Raw genomic sequence first — 20,653 nt, forward strand, 5'->3', positions numbered from 1 at the left:
AGACCATGGTATAGGTCCATTGGGTGTAATTGGGCAGTTCGAGCTTGTGGGCTGAAAGGATCCATTACTGTGGTGTATGTCTGAATTAAATTGAATTAGACAGATAAATGGATAGAATGGGTCAGAGAGATAAGGGTCAGCGTGGGCAAGTTGGGCTGAAGGGCCTGTTTCTGCGCTGTGTCATTATCAGACTGAGGCTGACATCAGAACATTTCCTATAGCGGTTGGGAGTTCTCATGGCTGCTGATGTGATCACAACTGAAAGGGAAGAAATAAAATATCAATGAAACCATTCCAGGTCTGCAGAGTGTTTCTAACTCAGTAAACTAATACGGCAAAGAGAGGGTGGGAGAGGGGCTGAATGCCAGGGGGCTTGGACTGGCTGGAGGTTGTTGAAGCACGCTGTCAGGAGGAAAGCTAGACAGTTAGAATCGGCTGGTCTGCTACAAGGAGAGCTCTCTTCAGCATGGTTGAGCTTTCTGATGTACCAATGAAGTATGACCTGTAGCAGAAACCAGGAGCAGCCTCAATTGATCCAGATCCTTGGGTCTGAGAGTGACAAACCTCCATGTAAGTTGGCATTGAAATATGCAGGGCACAGACGTTACTGAGGCAAGAAATGCAATTGGATGTTATGCCTTTAAATTGCAAGCGAATGAGCAGATTTGAGGGGCTTGGTTGGTCCGTTGTGATTACTGCAAGAAACTCAAAGCAGGAGAAGACCATTTCATCCTTTTGGCCTGCTCCGCCATCCAATTCCATCATGGCTGATCGTGTGGCTTCACCCTATTCCTGCTTTCTCTCTGTACCCCATGATCACTTTAGTCACAAGGGCCACATCCAACTCCCCTGTGAATATATCTAATAAACTGCCCTCATCAACTGGCAAGGAGTTCACAACTCTGAGTTTAAAGGTTTCTCCTGATCTCATTCTTCAAAGGCTTCCCCTTTATCCATAGATGGTGACTCCTTGTTCTGGACTGCTCGAACATCGGGAACATTCTTCCTGCATCTGACCTGTCTACTCCTGCTAGTATTTTATATGCCTCTACTAATTTTCCTCTCATTATTCTAAATCCCAATTATGACCTTAGTCTATCTTTCTACGTCTGTCCTGCCATTCCAAGGATCAGTCTGGTGCACCCCCTCAATAGCAAAAATGTCCCTCCTCAGACTAGGAGACCAACTGCATTCAATACTCAAGATATGGCCTCACCAAGGCTGAATCAACCGCAGACAGATCTCCCTGTTTCTATATTCACATCTGTAAACCAGAGGAAACAGGTTTAAGGTGAGGGGGAAATCTGTAAACCAGAGGACACAGGTTTAAGGTGAGGGGGAAATCTGTAAACCAGAGGACACAAGTTTAAGGTGAGGGGGAAATCTGTAAACCAGAGGACACAGGTTTAAGGTGAGGGGGAAATCTGTAAATCAGAGGACACAAGTTTAAGGTGAGGGGGAAATCTGTAAACCAGAGGACACAGGTTTAAGGTGAGGGGGAAATCTGTAAACCAGAGGACACAGGTTTAAGGTGAGGGGGAAATCTGTAAACCAGAGGAAACAGGTTTAAGGTGAGGGGGAAATCTGTAAACCAGAAGACACAGGTTTAAGGTGGTGGGATGGGGGTGGGGGAGAGAGAGGAACCTGAGGGTAACTATTTTATACATAGGGTGGTTGGTGTATGAATCTGCCAGAGGAGATGGATGAGGTAGTTACAATTGTAATGGTTGAGAAACATTTGGATGGATATTATGTGTTTAGAGGGATATAGTCTAAATGCAGGTAGGTTGGACGAGTGTGGGTGGGACATTTTGGTTGGTGTGGTCAGGTGGGCAGAAGGACCTTTTGCCACACTGTTTGATTCTATTGACTCCACAATGCCTCCTCTTTTCCTAATTTGTCACCATTCAGTTAACAATCTGCCATCCTGTTATTGCCAGAAAAGTGGAGAACCTCAAATTTATCGACATTAGACTGCACCTGCCAAACATTTTCCCATTCTCCTAATCCAAGTCATCCTGCAGCCTCATGGAATCCCTCTCACACCGCCACTGAGCTAAGTGTCTTCTGCCAACTTGAGACATTATGTTCAATTCCTTCAGCAAAATGGAAAGTAGAATAAAGATCAGAGCCTTGAACACAGAATAACAAACATAGATAGGTTGAGCTGGTTGGTCTTTCTGTATTGCTATTTCCAAATAATTTTTGTAACTCGTCCTTTGTTGACAGATGCATTGCTAATGAACATTTATAAAGACACAGCTAATGCATGACAGATCTTTTTTGCTGTACTGATAGCTCACATGTAATTTGCCAAGTTGTGTTCCTCCAGAGTGTGTGTTTCAAACCCATGTGGGGTGGTGTCAAAGTAGTCACTGCCAATTCCACAAATGAAGCATTTGGTCTGTCAAAGCAAAGCAGAAATATTATTATACACAAGTAAAAAACAGCAGAACACCAAAAGCACATGCTGGGACTTGAATTATAGGGAAAAGGGTGAATAATTTAACTTTTTAATTTAGACATACAGTACAGTAACAGGCCCTTTCAGCCCATGAGCCCGTGCAGCTCAATTACATCCAACTGACCTACATCCCCGGTACATTTTGAACAGTGGGAGGAAACGGGAGTGCCCAGAGGAAACCCACACAGATATGGGGGAGAATGGACAAACTCTTTACAGACAGTGCTGGATTCAAACCTGGGTCGCTGGTGCAATAACAGCACTGTACCTCAGCACAGCATCAGTGCAAACCTGCATCCCAGTAGGGCTTGCTCTGCCTCCCTTCTCCATGTGTCATTTTAACCTACTTGTTCATCCCTTCCGATGCCAGAATGAGGTGGTACTGATAATGCAGTGATGCTCTGTGGCCTTCACTATCATAATCCCAATCTTTCCTCCCATTACTCTGACTCCAAGGTTTGGGGGGGGGGGGGGGGGGGGGAGGGGAAGAAATAGAACAACCTAACAACCAGTGCAAACAGGCAAAGCAAGAGATAAAAGCACTCAAGTGAAGAAACCAAAACACCATCGTGGTGATGGAGCAATGAAAAAGGTAATGAGGGTTCATTGTAGGTGAAGGGAAATGGGATGCAGTCATCACAATGGACATTGTTAATGGGCTTAACTGGCAGATCTTATACAGCCTGTGGCAAGGTTTGGGGTTCTGCTGTCTCTGTCCATATAGAGTTGGCATGACACCGAGAAGACTACCTGAGACAGGTGGGAACAATGAAACCTCCCTTGCACAACTCACAATAACATCTGAAAGATCATTCCCACTGGGTGTCCATTTGAGTAACTACCTTGCACTGAGGTCACTTGGCTAATGTTGATGACTTTCTGTTTCTATAGTTCTTTAAGGTTTGCAGAATTATAGAACTTCTTCCAATGGCAAATGAGATTGATAATTTGATACCTGACGAAACGCTGGTTACTTCTCATGGATGCTGCGTAAACTGCTAAGTTTCTCTTGCACGTTTCAAAGGTCACAAAGTTCAAACTTCAGATTTATTGTCAGAGTACATGTACTTTGATATGACATCAGAAACCCGGGCAAATTTCTACAGATGTGTGGTGGAAAGTGTGCTGACCAGCTGCATCATGGTCTGGTACGGGGACTATTACAAACTCCTCTTTTAGTAAAATGGGATTGTCACTGTAAGGGATAGTATAGACAGGAGGGAACAGTTTACATTTAACATTTCATGTAAGCACAACACAAGTCATAGCCCAACAATAATTCAATACATTGGAAGAACTGAGGGAAGGTTTGTCACCGTCTGTTCCAGAATATGATACATTTGCAAAGACATTGTGATTTTGTAAAGGGAGAAGCATTCTGACGGCTGAAGAGAAAACAGCTTTTTGAAGCAGCTTGTGGCCAGCCATTTTTTTTGTGGAATTCAGGGCAAAGCCTGCTCTGTGAATGACGGGTTCTTTTCATTGGAATGACCTTTGCAAGGAGGGTCTTTTATGAAGCAAAGTACTTTATTTTGAGTGTAACTAACAGTGAAGGTCACTTGGAGAGACTGCTTCATTTTAAGTGTGACTAGCAGTGAAGTTACTTGGAGAGACTGGTGCCAGAGTCTTGGAAGCTTTGTGGAGGCCACCCAGTTTGAGTCTTGCCTACAAAAGGACCAGGAGTGTTATGATTACTGCTCGTGTGGATGGACATTTCTTCAAAGACAACGCAGGAGGAATTCACGAGTCTGTAGCAGACACAACTCCTGTCTTCCCATCAGTTCAACATTCATTCTGGGCATCAAATTACAAAGGCCCATGCTTCAAAACTGAATTTGAAAAACTAAACTTTCTAGATTTTGGCCTGAATGTAATGGTTTGGGTATATCACACACAAACACACATATACAAGACATCTGTGCATAGCTGGGGATAGATTTAGTGTTAAGGATAGTTTAAGAGTTAAGACTATAGCTTAAGAGTAAGAAAAAATGTTGGTGGTTTAAAATTAAACACTGTCTGGTTCATTGTATATTGTTGCTTGTTACACGGGTTTCGTAACAGGACATCAATACCCCTAAGCATAAAGCCCTCCAAATGGTACTGTATACTGCCCAGGACATCACAGGTAAAAGCCTCCCCGCCATCGAGAATATCTACAGGGAACACTGCTGATGGAGAGCAGAAGCAATCATGAAGGATCCACACCACCCAACACATACTCTGTTCTCGCTGCTGCCATCAGGAGAGAGGTTCAGGAACAGCTGCTCCCCCTCCATCATTCGACTCCTCAACAATAAACTCAATCAGGGATTAATTTAAGGGCTTTGACTTGTCCACTTCATTGATTTTTAAAAGTTCTCTCCGTATTGCACAGTTCGTTTAAATTTCTTCATTTGTCTCCATGTGTACATTGTGCAGTTTTTTTGTTGCATCATCACTTAGTAGAAATTCTGCCTGACCCGTAGGAAAAGAATTTCAGGGTTGTATGTGATGTAATGTGTGTACTCTGACAATAAATCTGAATCTGATGACATCACATATAACCCCAAGTTATATTCTGCAGGCCAAGCAGAATTTCTACTAATTGGCAACTGCAAACTGTACTCAAGAAAAATGTACATGTATAAATATTACCCATCACACGAACCATCCCACTTTGTCACTGGATCAGCATGCTGTTAATTTGTATCAGGTATGTTTCATTGATTAGATTCAACAGATAACATTATATTCCTACCTCCATATCTTCTTTCACTTGCTCCTGCTGATCTCTCAGTTCACCAAAAGCATCAATAATCAAACCTTAAAAGCGAAAACAAGATAATATTATTAGTTCACCCATGGACAAATCTATATTTGCAGACAAGTACCATGTCAAATTTCAATCAGAAGAGATGAAGGGAAAAACAAAAGCATAATTGCTTTGCAATGGACAGTTTAGTGACTGTCATGTCTCACCAATCAAGTGACTGACAAGGGTAGGGCAATGGATGTTGTCTGCATCCTGTCCATGTCAATCTGACAAGTCCTCTTTACCTAGGGGCCCATATCTTTCCAAAGCCTTCCTCTTCATATATCGAAATGTCTTTGCAATGTCATAATACCACTGGTAGTTTGTTCCAGATATGAAGCACCCTCCGAGCGAGAACATTGCCCTCGAGGTCCCTCTTAAATCTCTCTCCTCTCTCTCTCCTAAAACCCATACCCTTCAGACCAGCCATTCTCAACAGGGACCAGAGAACATTTAAGGGGGGGATGTTTTTCATTTAGTTGGTAGGAGAGAAGTACAGAAGAAACCAACTAAACTTGACTGCTTCACAGGGAAGGGGGTTCATAAACTTTGAGCAGAGTCTTGGGGTGGGGGCAGGCCATAGCCAAAAGACAGGTTCAGAATGGCTGCTCTCCACACTTCTAGAATCACTGACCCTGTGAGTATTCACTTTATCTGTGCTCCTTATGATTTATGTATCTCTATAATCTCATCTGCTCACATCAAAGCTCAAGGGAATAAAGGCCCAGCCTATCAAGTCTTTCCCTATAACTGAAGGCCTCAACTCCCAGTATTCATTTTTTATTAGTCTTAAATGTTTATGAATTTTGTGGCACTTTAAAGTATTGAAAACTCTCGGCATCCAACAAAGGTATGGACGGCTCTCCTTGAACAAAGGCTTCGAGAGGCGTTTCAATGGAAGACCTTCATCTGGCCTGTCCACCGCCCGCCCTTCGGAGAGTGTGCTGCCGCTCACAAATGGGAGTGCACGATGGGTCTTCCAGAGTCATCGCTGGTGCATTATGGAAAGCGGGAAATGTGGACGGCAAAGGTCGTGTCAGTAACGTAGCTGAGATTTAATCTCGTCATCTTTGTCTCTCACCTTGAATGATGGCGAGAAGGATAACTATGACAAAGAAGAAGAAGGTGATGTCAAAGACCACACGGTAGAGCTCATATTCATCACCGGCTGGGTCCTCAATCTCATCCCCAATACCACCTCCAGCTCGCACACCCACATACATGTGGAACAGGTAACACTGTCAAATGAGAAAAGCAATAGCTTTCGTAACTTATCAATGCAATTCATTTCACAAATGAAATATGTAAATTTCTCAATTGTTGCTCAAAATGACAGGAATAACAACTTTGTATTGATTTAATAGAAATGTCCTTATTAATCAAATCCATCAATTCAATTTTTACCTGTTGCTGTATTTATGAATCGTCTTCCGTTAAATAGAGAAATCACAAAAGTGAACATCTTTCTGTTTTAGAGCTGCTCCCTCGGTTTTCAGTGGAGGAAAAAAATCTCCAAACTAATCACCAAAAACCAACAATTTAAACACTAACCCAATCCCCAAAAGGCAGACATTAGATCTGTGGCTCAGCTCCTCATTATGCTGCGAAATCTGGACACATTCTCCAGGGCGAGTGGAAATGGAAAAGGTTCCACCTTTGATGTTCAGTAAAATCCTTGGAATCAACAGATACAAGCATCGAGATCCTTGAGTCAATTAACCTACATGTCAACAATGATTGACCCTCAGAGCATCTGTGAGCTGGCACAAAGGGATTGAACATCATTAGCTAAACCCCATGCTCCAGCTAGAGTAACGTCCACAGTGCAGACTAGTAAAAGTGTCAAGAAATTCCATGGTCAATGTACATTTACACCAAGAAATGTAAAAACCACGATCAAAATTGGTTATTCCAGAGAAGTCAGTCAAAGGTAATGCAATAATTGCAGACGGTTATCAGAGAACTCAAGCTGAGCTCTGTAGACAAGCCAGAAAAGACAACACACTCCAGGCTTCATTTGGCACTGTACGTAGAGGTTGTGACTTCACGAGTTTGTCACTCGGGTATCAGTCTTCCTACACCATTACCACGCCCAACTAGATAGCTGACTTTATCTCACCTTCTGACATGTTATATGGCTTCATGGAAACTTCATGATTTAAAAAGGAAATTATAGTCAAGGTATATTTCTATACTCTAACATTAATTATAGAGATTATATTCAAACATTTACATCTATATCTACATCAGAAGAAATAATCTATTGAATTTTTCAGGCCTTAAATTGTATTCACACTTGACATTAGAAATTAATTATGTTGAAATGTTGGGGCTTCTGAGAAATATACAGATAGATATGACCCAGGGCTAATGGATACACCGCAGGTTATGACAGGAAGTGAGGGAAGAGAATGCTGGGATGTCGATGATGATCTTTGGGTTCTCCCTGGCCACAGGAGAAGTATCAGAGGATTGAAGGATGACAAAGGTTGTTCCAAAAAGGTAAGAGGGAGAATCCTGGGAACTGTAGACCAGTGGGTTTTAGGTCAGTGGTGGGCAAAATACTGGAGAGGAATCTTAGGGACAAGATTTATTTAAGGTGGGTCCAACAATGTACGTTAGCTGTCAATAATCCAATATGCAGTTCAGGGGAAATCTCCATGTCAAGAAAGTGGTTCGAATGTCAAATTCACTAGACCACACGCTCCTCAAGCACGATAATCAGATTCAGCCCAAAGAAATTGAAGAAAATTTTTGTGAGATGTCGAAGGCAGCTAATATGCAATGTGAACACCTGTTACACAGGAATCTGCATCATTTTAACAAATAATTGAACAGAAACGTACCGTCATCATGTCGTCACACTTCATATCTGGCTCTTCTTCATCCTCACTCTTGTTATAGAACTTGCGGAAGAAGTTGAAGGCCACAACTGTGTAGAGATACACGACGACTGCCAACAGCCCGACGGTCATCATTAGCTGCAGAAAACAGAGGGCAATAATCCACAGATGCCCTTGGAGAAACCAATACAAAGGGGATACATAGCTCTGTTCACACAATGTCAAGGGTTTCACCTCGCTTTGTTCTCAGAAATGGCCGAGAAAACCTTCTGAAACATCGCAGGGCTTACTGACCTGTTTGCCATTGTGAGTTACAGAAGATAGAATGGTGCGGAGGGTCTTGACGCCCATGGCAATATCCAGCAGATGTGCAGCAAAGAAGAAGTTGTTATAATGTCCAAGGATAGACATGACCAAATACCAGCAAAGATATAGGAAGGACTGATGGAAAAAACAAAAATCATTAAAATTGCTCCAAACCATGGTGAGGAATGCACAAAATGTTCATTTCATTCTCAATATCAGAATTATTGATAAAATAGATATAAAAAGCTCACAACGTTCCTTCCCCTTTCTTCATGCAACATTGCACATTTCATGTACACATGATAAAGTTTGAGACCAGAGGGGCCAAACCCGTGGCTCATGGGCCACACGCGGCTCTTTGACATATCCTGCATAATGTGCATCTTGGCAGAGACAAGAATCACGATGGTAATGTCAGTGGGTGTGGCTTGCAATTGAAAATATTTGGCATGTACACTGTAGACATGTGTGTAATAGTCGACACCATGGAAAAGTACACCCTCTTAATTTGGCCCTGGCCGCTGCCCGCCCATCTGAGCTCGCAACGCCCCGACGGCCGTCTCTCGTCCAGGCCCTGGATGCCTCCCCTTCAGAGCTTCTGACGCTTCAACTGCAGACTCTTGCCTTGGCCCTGGCTACCTGCACATCCAAATTCCTGACACCCTAACCATGGATTTAATCACCCGGTCTCACCCACCCATCTGACCCGATGCCTTGAATGACGCAGGTATTTACTGCGGTCAAAAGTAGTACAAGTGTAATTATCGACCCTTTAAATTTTACTCTAAAAAATTTGTCCATTAAATTCAACTATTACACCCATATACACTGTATATGTACTTTTTGATTATTGAGACTAATACAAATGAGCAGTTTAAAAGCTACATTAAAAAAATGTACAAGTATTTCTCAATATTTATATAAAATTTCTGTAACAAAATGTGAATGTAAAAGAAAAAAACGTAGGTCATATTTTTCATATCTTGCAGCTCTAAAACACCTGAAGTTTACTGTCTGTGGCTTTTACATAAAGCAAGTTTGGCCACCCTGTTTAGTCCAATGATCCAAATTTAATTGCTCTCTAGTAAACATGAAAATCTGCAGACACCATAGTTGAAATAAAAACTGCTCTCTGGCAATGATACGTCAAGTATTTTGCTAAAATATTTCCTTACTGTGGCACATTATTAAGAGTCTGGGTCTACTTACATTGTCTGTGAATATCACACCAAACTTCCAAATCTGGTACTTGATATCCAAGGATGTGATCCTATAGACAAGTGAAAAACAAAACAGGAATTCTTATCAGATCAGCCATGATCTCATTGAATGGTGGAGCAGGCTTGATGGCCGACTCTGGGACCCATTTCTTATGTTCTTATATATGTGAAATGTGCTTATTAGTATGTGGAAAAAATGGCAGTGCTGCCAGACCTGCTGTTAGGGCAGCAGTGCTGCTTCTGCAGACTTGGGAGAGCGGAGGCTGTTAGAGGAGCTGATGGAGATTTTTTTTTTAAATATTCTGTATCCACAGAGATCCGTGCCAAAGATGGTGGTGCCTCTGCTGGGCAGTAGACAACGAAGGGTTGTAGACTCCAGGTGAAAATTTTATTATGTGACATCTGAAACACAGATGTCACATAATTTGGTAATATTTTATAATATCTGGTAATACCATAGTCACAATCCTACTATATATGGACATATTTTACATTTCGTTATGGTCTGGATGATAATGTGGTAAATTGGATCAGCAAGTTTTGCTGAAGACACAAAGATAGGGGGCGCTGTGGACGGCGAGGAAGATTTTCAAATCTTGCAGAGGGATCTGGACCAACTAGGAGAATGGGCCAAAAAAATGGCAGATGGAGTTTAATGCAGACAAGTGTGAGGTGATGCATTTTTGGAAGACCAAATCAAGTTAGGACATGCACAGTAAATGGTCAGAAACTGAGGAGAAGAGAGATCTGGGAATACAGTTACATAATTCCCTGAAGGTGGTTTCACAGGTGGACAGGTTGTAAAGAAATCTTTTGGCATCTTGGCATTTATAAATCAAAGTATAAGTAGAGAAACTGGGATGTTATGTTGAAGTTGTTTAAGACATTGGCGAGGCCAAATTTGGAGTATTGTGTGCAGTTCTGGTTGGCTAACTACAGGAAGGATATCAATAAGGTTGAAAGAGTGCAGAGAAGATTTACTAGATGTTGCCGGGTCTTCAGGAATTGAGTTGCAGGGAAAGAGTAAACATGTTAGGACTTTATTCCTTGGAGCAAAGAAGAATGGTGGGGGGGGGGGGGGGGTGAAATTTGATCGAGGTTTACAAGATTATGAGAGGTATAGACAGGTGGATGGAAGTAGGCTTTTTCCACTTAGATTGGGGAAGATAAATATGAAAGGTTATAGTTTTAAGTTGAAAGGGGTAAGGTTTAAGAGGGAACAGAAGGGGAAAGTTCTTCACTCAGAGAGCAGTAGGAGTGTGGAATGGTGTGGTGAATGAGGGCTCGATCTTGAGATTTAAAAATAGATTGGATAGATACATGGATGGAAGAGGTCTAGATGGTTATGGAATGGGAGCAGGTGGGAGGGACTAAATGGAATGATGTTGGCATGGACTGGAAGGGCTGAATGACCTGTTTGCTGTAGCATGCTATGGTTCTAGCAAAATTATTAGCTTATACTTGAATAATTTATATACACTAAATTATATCCCCTTGCTTGAGAGAATTAAGTAGGACTTAAATAGGTGGATGTCCCTGTCCATAACTTTAGAGGGCAGGGCTAACTGTGTTAAAATGAATGTGTGGCCAATATTTTCAAGTAGCTCTTTCAGACACTGCTCACAGCCCCAGGGATTCTTCCAATATCTCATAAATAGGGACATTTCTATGGAAAAATTGACCTGGGATAACAGTCTGGGTGGATTACGAACGCAAGACTTCAAGAAATACTATTGTGTAGCCCTGCTGAGATACATCACTTCACTCTTTGAAGGGGGAGGTGTACCATTCCTGGGCACAAATTGACCGACACATGGTAGGTGAGAAGGTAGCAGAGGACTTTATTTATAATGGGATGCTAAATTGTTAGCTGGGAAAACAGACAGCCCTAAACTAAAACAAATGATCCTAATTTGGAATAAAATTAACCAATATGTAGGAATCAAAGTGGTGCTGTCTCCAAAAACATTCCCGCCTCCAAAAAGATTAACACCATTGACGGTAGGTAACAAGATCCTGGACACCTGGCATCATAATAGTGTCAGGTGCGTAGAGGATTGTTACAAGCAGAGGCAACTAACGTCGTTTGAACAACTCAGGAATAAGTGTCATTTATCAAATAAGATGTTCCACTGCTACCTTCAGATAAGGTTTTTTCTGCAGGACAAATTAGGTTCAACTATGGCCTTATCAGCATGCAGTGACATAAGGGACCTTGATTCGAAGGAGGAACACATGGAAGTTCATTTCTTGCTCCGAGCAGAAGGACCTCAATCAGACCTTCATAAATCAAGGCAGAGGTGGGAGTCGGACCTAGGAATAACGATTGATCAGCTGTGTCGGACCAGCATGACTGCAATCATTAATGTGCGGTACAGGCTGGTACAATACAACTTTCTACATTAGCTATACCTGACGCTGAAAAAATTGAACAGATCTAAACCAGAAATATCAGACCAATGTTTTAGATGTGGCATTGAGACAGGAATATTTGTGCATGCAACCTGGACATATACCAAGGTGAGACCTTTTGGGCAGAAATAAACCAAGTTCTAGAAAAAATTATAGTTAAAGAATTCCTGCAGGACCGAGTTGTTCCTGTTGGGAAACACAATGGACGTAAAGCTTACAATGAACCTGCCCAAATTTCAAATCCAATTCTTAATGATCGCATTGGCAGTGGCCAGGAAGTGCATAGCCGTTACCTGAAGTCCAACTCCTGACTGAGCATTACGTGCTGGAACACAGAAGTGCAAAGCTGCGTTCCCCTGGTGTGGTGCGCCGTCGGTCAGAAGCAAACCAAAAGACTGCCCAAAAGGCTTTATTCGACCTACAACTCCACAGAACCAGCTGTGAGCTCTGAGAGTGACTTCGAAGGGCCGGCTCAGGCTTATATTCCGGAGGGTGATTGACACCCAACTGGGTGGGGCTTAGTCCATTCAGGTCAGCTGATTGACAGCCGGCCAGGTGTTGTCTTGTCCCCATGCTCTTCTGCAGGTACAGAGGTTGCCCCCTGCAGTAGGTCAGTGGTGGACCACCACACCTGGAAAAAATTGCTTACAACTTAAGAAAAAAGTACAACACCTTTGTGAAAATTTGGCAACCATACTTAAATTCTGGAGAACAATTATAGTGCGGACCATCGCGCCTCACCACCCTATCTTCCCTGTCTATCCATCAATCGGTTGGAGGGGATCCATCCCATCCCAACCAGGAAAAGTCAAGAGAAGAAAACAGCCTGAGCTCTGGCTGCTGCGTCGTGACAAACCATAAACCCTTGATATAGGTCTTATACCTTTGTTGTGAATGTCTTGAATGTTGTGTAACTGTGATTAGTTAAGTGCTGGGGGTTGGGTGGGAGGGGGACGAAAAGAGCAAACTCTGCAGAGAACTTTGTATAGTATTGATCATTGTAAATTGTAGTCAACGCTGATACTGTTAACATTAACACTGACGACGCTGATAACTGTTTGAGTTTAAGTTTGGAAAATCATCAATAAAATATTCCATAAAATTGATTAGTTTATTGCAGAATGCTTCGTATGAAATAAATGGGGCTGACACATACCAAGAGAGGACAGATTTATCAGTAGTAGGCTTCTTTTCCTGAGGCACAGTGACGTCCAATGCACTCATATCCATGCCCAGCAGCTCTGCGATGCGCTCTCTGCCATAGATATCACCGTATTTATCTAAAACCTGGGAACATCAGAAAAAAATAGTTGTTTTTTTGCTCCCAAATGTCTTTTCCAAAATAAGATTGGGCATATAATTCTCAATAATATTTTATAGATTTCTTATTCATAAACTAGCAGAAGTTGGAAAATTGTTAATGAGGTCATTAAAGGTTATGAGAAGGCAGGAGAATGGGCTTGAAAGGAAAAATTGAGCCTGGTCTACACTGAATTGAATGGCAGACTCATTAAGATGAATGGCCTAATTCTGCTGCTATGTCTTATATGCCAGAGACTATTATTTGCACCACCAAACAATCCACTATAAATCTTTTTTTTTAAACTTTATTTAAAATTTTATGACATGAATAAAATAAAAATTACATTTAAAGAAATAATAAAAAATAAGATAATAAAAGTTAGAATACTACATCATTAAACTACACAAATTAACCCCCCCAATAATTATAACACATTAATCATCTAATTTAAAATTAGTCCAACCCTCCCCCAAAATAAAGAGTGAAGAATTAATTAACAATGTTGTAAATAAAATAGAAAAAACTCCACTTACAAAAAAAAAGGATAAAACTTAACAACAAAAAAAATTACTAACAACAAAAAAAAATATCAATACTAAAATAATACCCTTAAACATATATTTAAATCAAACATAATGCATGTATTTAACAAATGAAATCCACTTTAAAACTAAGTTCAAATATTAAAATCATATATCAATCACATATCTGTTATACAAAAAATCATAATTAATAATACATAAATACAGAATTTTCATTAATACCAAGTTTCCTTTATAATTCATCGAGAACAAAAACATCCCTTAGAAAAACAATCAGATAAACTTTTTATTCCCTTCCCCTCCCCTTATATAAAAAAAGAAAAAAAAAGTTCAAACTCTTATAAAATTCTCCATATTCTTCATTTATAACATCTTCAAAATTCTCTATCAAAATTAACTTAATTTTATTAAACTCTTCTCCCTCAATGTATTTGTACTTGGTTTTCTTCTTTTTCTTCTTATCACCTTTCCCCTCATCTTCCTCTTCATCTAATTCAACATCCTCAATTTTTGACTTATTATCTTCTGTGACATCATCCTCTTAAAAAAGAGAAAAAAAGAGAAAACCCCCCCCCAAAAAAAGAGAAAAAAAGAGAAAAAAAACCTCCTAATTCCCTCTCAATTACAATCAGAAAACAAAGAGTAAAAAAAAATTATTTATTTAAAAAAAAATACAAAAACCTTCACTTAACCCAAAAATTAAAAAGAAAAAAAACAGGTCGGAGGTCACAACTACCTCCTCCTGTTTAAACCGCCCAAAGCGGTAACTCCCCCAAAATATTGGGTGTGAGATAACTCCCAGGTAGCTGATGACTTCTGGTAACTAGTGCCCACCCAGTTCCCTCTCCCAACTCCCATTTCATTAAACTATCATCATTATTTAAACTATTTAAACTCTTCTCAAAAAAAGATAAAAGATTTATTTTTTTAAAATCAACGTTACCACTTCGGTCACCATTGCTTCCATTTCTTTTAAAAATCTGGATCCCACCTTACATCTCTACTCTCTTTGGAGACCTTAAAGGACTACATCGTTCCTGAAACTGCATGATTGGTAGAGACTGAGCAAAGTCCATAACCTCTTTAGGATTGTCAAAGAACTTTGGCTGATTTCCATCCTGAAAAATCTTCAGTACCGCAGGATACCTGAATGTTGCCTTATGTCTTTTTTTCCCACAACCATTCTTTCACAGAATTAAATTTGCGTCGTTGAAACATAATTTCTTGACTCAAATCTTGATAGAAGAAAACAGGATTATTCTGAACCATCAAAGGAGATCTATTTTGCTGGGCATTTCTAATAGCCGTACGTAAAATTGTCTCTGTCACAATAGTTTAAACAACGGATCAGAACAGGTCTTGGATTCTGTCCTGAAAAAGATTTTCTTCTTAAAACTCTATGAGCACGTTCCAGTATTAAACCTTCAGGGAATTTATCCTGTCCTAATGCTCGTGGAATCCATTCAGTAAAAAATTTTCTTGGATCTGGTCCTTCTATGCCTTCTGGCAAACCAACAAAATTTTCACGTTGTTCCGTCTAGATTGATTCTCCAAATAATCAACCTTTTTTGCTAAATTTTTATTTTGGATCTGCAATGTTTCAATTATTCTATTTTCATCTTGCAGTTGATCCTGTACATCGACTAAACCTTGATCACACATTTCAAATCTTTCAATGGTTTCAAGCTTAAAAGCTCCATTAATGGATTCCGCCATCGCATTAATCTTGGAAATAAACAGGTTCACAAAATTAGCTAAGTGACTCGATACAGAATATATCTTATCTTCAAGATCCTTAACAGACATTTCAACAGAAGTAGATTCAGGCATAATGGGGTCTTGCTGTTCCTTAGAGACCACGGGATCTTCTGTCCCTTCCCTTAATTTAGTATCTTTTCTAGCAGTTTGACTTTGTATAAAAATCCTTCTCAAAGTCCCCCCAGCAATGCCAGGAGACTGAAGATCAGAGTTATCTTTAAGCCAAATCTCTTTAATCATCTTCACTGAATCGATGTCTGGAAAAAATGTTGTAATTGAAGATGCATTTTGCAGCGCCACCACTGTAGCAGTCGAATGACAGCTCTTTAACTCTCCAGCTGGTGGCGCCCCAGCTGATTCAACTGTCAAAGACTGAGTAACAGCACTCACAGTGGCCATTGTGTGAAATACTGGCACCCGTCCAGCTCCTTGGTCCGAAAGCTGTTGAATGCAACCTTCAAAGAGCCTCACCGGCTTAAAACGGAGCTTCAATGCCGAACTATGCACGTCCTCCTCTGGATCCATTCTACATTGAGTCCTGGCTTCTTGTAAACAAGTAGGCTCAGATAATTTCGGAAAATGTAGTTTTTTAACAGTCTGTTGATGTTTTCTTTTACCTTTTTTTGCATATAAACCATTAGGTATTAATCCAGCACCTCTTATTATTTATAAACTTTTAAAAGAACTTTAACGGGCACTTAAAGACAAAACAATAAATCAGAGTCAGGAGAGGTCTGGAAGGCACGTCTGTTCCCTACGCCATCTTGCCACGCCCCATCCCACTATAAATCTTAGAAGTACTTCTATTTAAGATTAATATTTCATTAAATAATTGACTGCTGTAAAACAAATCTGTAGTAAGAAATAAAAGTCAGGTATGTTTCTTATTATCCAAAATGCTTGGAACCTGACCTATATCAATTATATGGATTTTTCAGATAATCGAGAAATAGAGCAGAATTCTTGTATCGGCTGTCACTGATCCCCGACACCTCCCCTCCGCTGTTGCCAATCCTGCCTAGGAGCCTGAGGTCTCACTTCACCTGTAAATGGTAGGAGATTGCTCATGAAGTCCCAGAGATTGTCCTCCAGCAGAACTTCAGCGACCCCACTGAAAGGGTATTTGTCAGAGGGCGTGGCTCGGGTGGGTGTGGAGAGGGTGTGGATGGTGAGTGGGGAGAGGGTGCGGTTTAGGCACACTGGGAGGGGATGTGGCTCGGGCGAGCGGGGAGGGGAGGTGATATTGAATTCAAATTCTGAGAATTCCACAATGTGAATTATCACACAGTGCAGTAACTCATGGTAAAAAAACATGACAATTTATAAATAAGAAATCAGTGCTATCCTTTCCTACAATGTGTAACCTGTGGACACACGTCTCCTTTGTAAACTGATTCCCTGTTGCCCTAATTGACCATGGTGGTAAATATTTTTTCCAACTTTTTTCCACTTGTGACATCATGTTTCAGCAAAATTTTTTTGGATATTTGAAAATTTCAGTAGAACGGTTTTCAGATAATCAGAAATGTATCTATAAAAGTCTTATATTTTTAGCCATTTAAAATATATATTTACCTTTCTTTTGACAAACTTGTCCCAGTAGTTATTTGGAAATGACCTAAAAAAGACAATATCGTCAATATTAAGTTTACCATGATCCATCTAAACCCCCAATACTTCAATTTGTAGGGATATTACCAGTGTTTCTTTTTGCAAATTTTATTTCTTAATCAAAATAAGTCATTCAATAAAAGTGCAAGTAAATACATAATATTTTACCCCATATAAAATCCCCACCCCCCATATTACCAGTGTTAGACTGATCATTGTGAGGTGGAAGAGATGGGACAAACCCATAGTTGTATGGAGTGCACTGAAGGGGGCGCCAATGGAATCAGGTATGGGCAACACACAGTAGATCTCAACCTCCTTCTTTCCACTCACATCCCACCGTAAGTATTCCCTCGGCCATCAGGGCTCTGTGATTAGTAAGGGGTTCCTTAAGGTGGGGTGTGGGTGGAAAGGGAAGGTTGAGAATCACTGTTCCAGACCCAATTGTTACTGAAATATTTTGCTTGAGAAAAATTGTCATTGGCCCATTTCCTTTGGAGTTATGAAACCCTGCACATAACGAGTCCATTCGGTACAATTAAAGCAGTGGTTTTCAAACCTTTTCTTTCCACCCACATCCCACCTTAAGCAATCCCTTACTAATCACAGAACACCTATGGCATAGGGAATACTTAAAGTGGTATGTGACTGCAAAGAAAAAGGTTGAGAACCACTGGGCTACAGTAACTTTTCATCCACAGCACTGCACACAACCATAGAACGCTACAGCACAGAAAAAGGCCTTTTGGGCCATCTTGTCAGTGTTGAACCTTTATTCTGCATAGTCCTTTTGACCTGCATCCAGACCCCTCCCATCCATTTTCCTATCAAAATTTCTCCTAAATGTTGAAACTGAAGCTACATTCAACACCTCCAATGGCAACCCATTCCACACACTCACTACTCACTGAGTGAAAGTTCCCTTGAATTTTCCATCTTAAACATTTCACCCTTAATGCATGTCCTCTGGTTCTTACCTCACTTAACCTCATTTGAAAAAGCATGCTGGCATTTCCCTATGTATACCCCTCATAATTTTGCTCACCTCTATTAAATCTCACTCTCCAACCCTCCAGGGAATAAAATCCTATCCCATTCAGCCTTTCTCAGTAACTCCACTCCTCAAGTCCCGAAAACTTCCTTTGTAAATATTCTCTGCACTCTTTCAATATTATTGATATCTATCTATCCTGTAGAAAGGTGAAAAACACTCCATTGTCAATCAATCTGCAATGTGGAACTAAAATATTAACTACCTCATAGTAAATGGTAGAAAGGGTTAACACTACCTGATGCAAGATGGGATACTTTTATAAGTAAGCTGAATAGAAAACTCCTGATGCTATCCTAGATCCAACTTCAAAATAAGCAAGGTGCTGCGAATTTCCAATCAACAAGATTACAAAGTCTTATGGGAGGCAGTAGGTATTTACAAACTGCTCGGAATCAGTGTATCCTACCTGTGTAGTGGGCTCCTGCAGTCCCTTACACACTGGACCCTAAAATGTCCAGTCAAACGGTGACCGGGCACTCCGGCCCCTTCAGTGACGTGTGTAAGTGGCCAGGGCAGGCATGAAATAAGGGTGAGGGGCAGCTGGGACCAGGGCAAGCGTGGACTTGGAACATCGTCGGGGTTGGGGGTGGAACATGGAGTCAGGGCCAGGGGAGAATGCTGGCGGGTGAATTCTGACAGGAGAAATGGCTGACCTTCTTACCCATAATCTCCCATGCTCCTGGAACCACTCTGGCATTCAAGTGGCACGAGGGATTCTGGGAAAGGAAGATGACCCGACCCGGGCAGTCATCAATCGCTTCAAATTGACCAGCAGCAGCTACACAGTGTACGTATGTGGGTCGGCGATTCACCTCCGAGGAGATTTGCCCACCCAAGCAATTTTTAAAAAATTCTACCAGCCGACTGGCCTGTACGCGGGTAGATAACCTGTCAAATTGTCAGGTTAAACTCATGTTACAATCCAATTTGTAAACCCCTAGTGTCTACAGTAAATCCCAAAGCTGTTAGTCAACTGATTGATCCTGGGTCCTGAAGATTATGCCAATCATGTTAAAACACTATTAAGTATGGTAAAAGACTGATTGATTAATCCATGGAAAGATTAATCGGACACTTCCTTTTGAAAGATTCAACAGACACTTAACGAGAAATGTGGAAAACAATCGGACCACTTTGTCTCTTTTCGACGGTATAAATATGAAAATTGGGAGCATCTTACGGTGTATTAAGAACGAGCCGATCCCATTGTCCTTTAATATCATCATCGGCAGGCTGCTCAGTAATATATGAACCGTCAAATTCCAATTTCCTGGCAAGTTCCTTCTCCTGTTTAAAGATGACCAAAGGAACCTAAAAGTGTTCCAGAAAAAAAAGTTTCTGTCAATATAATGGCAACGTCACACATTCTATGTTATACCGGAGAAAATGTTGAGAAACTTCAACAAGAAAGCCAAAGCCCGACGTCAGGTCTTCTTCATGAAAAAGCACCTCGATGCCACTGTCACCAATGAACTTGGCTGCAGTGGATAAAGATCTTGTAAATGCAAAATGAACCAAAAAAAATAAATATCATCCACTGACGTCAAAGTAGCCTTTTAAATATAAAGCCCTGCAAAAGGTAATGGATATCACAGGCTAAACCCTTCCCACCTTCAAGAACACGTATGGGGGAAATGCTGCCGACGGAGAGCAGCAGCAATCATCAAACTGTATCTGAAATCTGAAGAATGATGTTTCAGGTATTGGTGGCAGTCAGTTGCATAAAAGTTAACATTTACAATTACAATTTTAAGAGAAATGGGGAAAAGGCAGGTGGGTGGAGATGAGCCTATCATCAGATCAGCCATGATCACATTGAATGGCAGAGCAGGCTCGACAGGCCGGATGGCCAACTCTTGTTCCTAATTCTCATTATACAAATATGAAGACTAATTTCTTTAGGTTTTAGTTGCATTTGAGATTTTACATTTGTTCTAGACAAACATGGACAGCTGATCAATCACATTGTGGGAGTACATCCAGAGCAGGAACCCAGCAGTGTCTTGGCCCTGTCTGTTTAGTGCCTGATATAGGAGTCTATGATGGCACTCAGAGATTTTCAATTTACTAACTTATTTCCTTGTAACATTCTCTGAGACATGCCTGACAATTTCCACCCACTGCTCCCCCGTCACCCTGCAATAGTACCCAAGTTAACAACAACTAACTCACTTACCAATCAGTACATCCTGGAATTTGGGAAGAAACCTGAACACCCAGGGTAAACTTGGGTTAACCTGATGTGCAAACCCGTGTGACTGGAGTTTTCTGACAGCGCATTAACTGTTGTGTCACTGTGCAATCTGTCACTGCATTTTACTTGTGGTGCAGCCACTGCATTGATCT

At 40.9% G+C, this 20,653-nt stretch overlaps 1 protein-coding gene across 11 annotated transcripts in view; it reads right to left on the reverse strand.

Moving 5' to 3' along the window:
• LOC138748799 (ryanodine receptor 1-like) overlaps positions 1–20,653 on the reverse strand; it is a 394,433-nt gene that overhangs the window by 8,501 nt on the left and 365,279 nt on the right. For all 11 annotated transcript variants that reach the window (XM_069909562.1, XM_069909560.1, XM_069909558.1 and 8 more), the window contains 9 exons: positions 19,488–19,618; positions 17,218–17,260; positions 13,196–13,326; positions 9,617–9,677; positions 8,396–8,542; positions 8,105–8,239; positions 6,340–6,496; positions 5,205–5,269; positions 2,304–2,404 (listed from right to left, as the gene is read on the reverse strand). In XM_069909562.1, the coding sequence (XP_069765663.1) occupies positions 2,304–2,404; positions 5,205–5,269; positions 6,340–6,496; positions 8,105–8,239; positions 8,396–8,542; positions 9,617–9,677; positions 13,196–13,326; positions 17,218–17,260; positions 19,488–19,618 (971 nt within the window). The remainder of the gene's footprint in view (positions 1–2,303; positions 2,405–5,204; positions 5,270–6,339; positions 6,497–8,104; positions 8,240–8,395; positions 8,543–9,616; positions 9,678–13,195; positions 13,327–17,217; positions 17,261–19,487; positions 19,619–20,653) is intronic.

The sequence above is a fragment of the Narcine bancroftii genome, chromosome 13 (genome assembly GCF_036971445.1).
Source record: "Narcine bancroftii isolate sNarBan1 chromosome 13, sNarBan1.hap1, whole genome shotgun sequence".
Taxonomy (NCBI): domain Eukaryota; kingdom Metazoa; phylum Chordata; class Chondrichthyes; order Torpediniformes; family Narcinidae; genus Narcine; species Narcine bancroftii.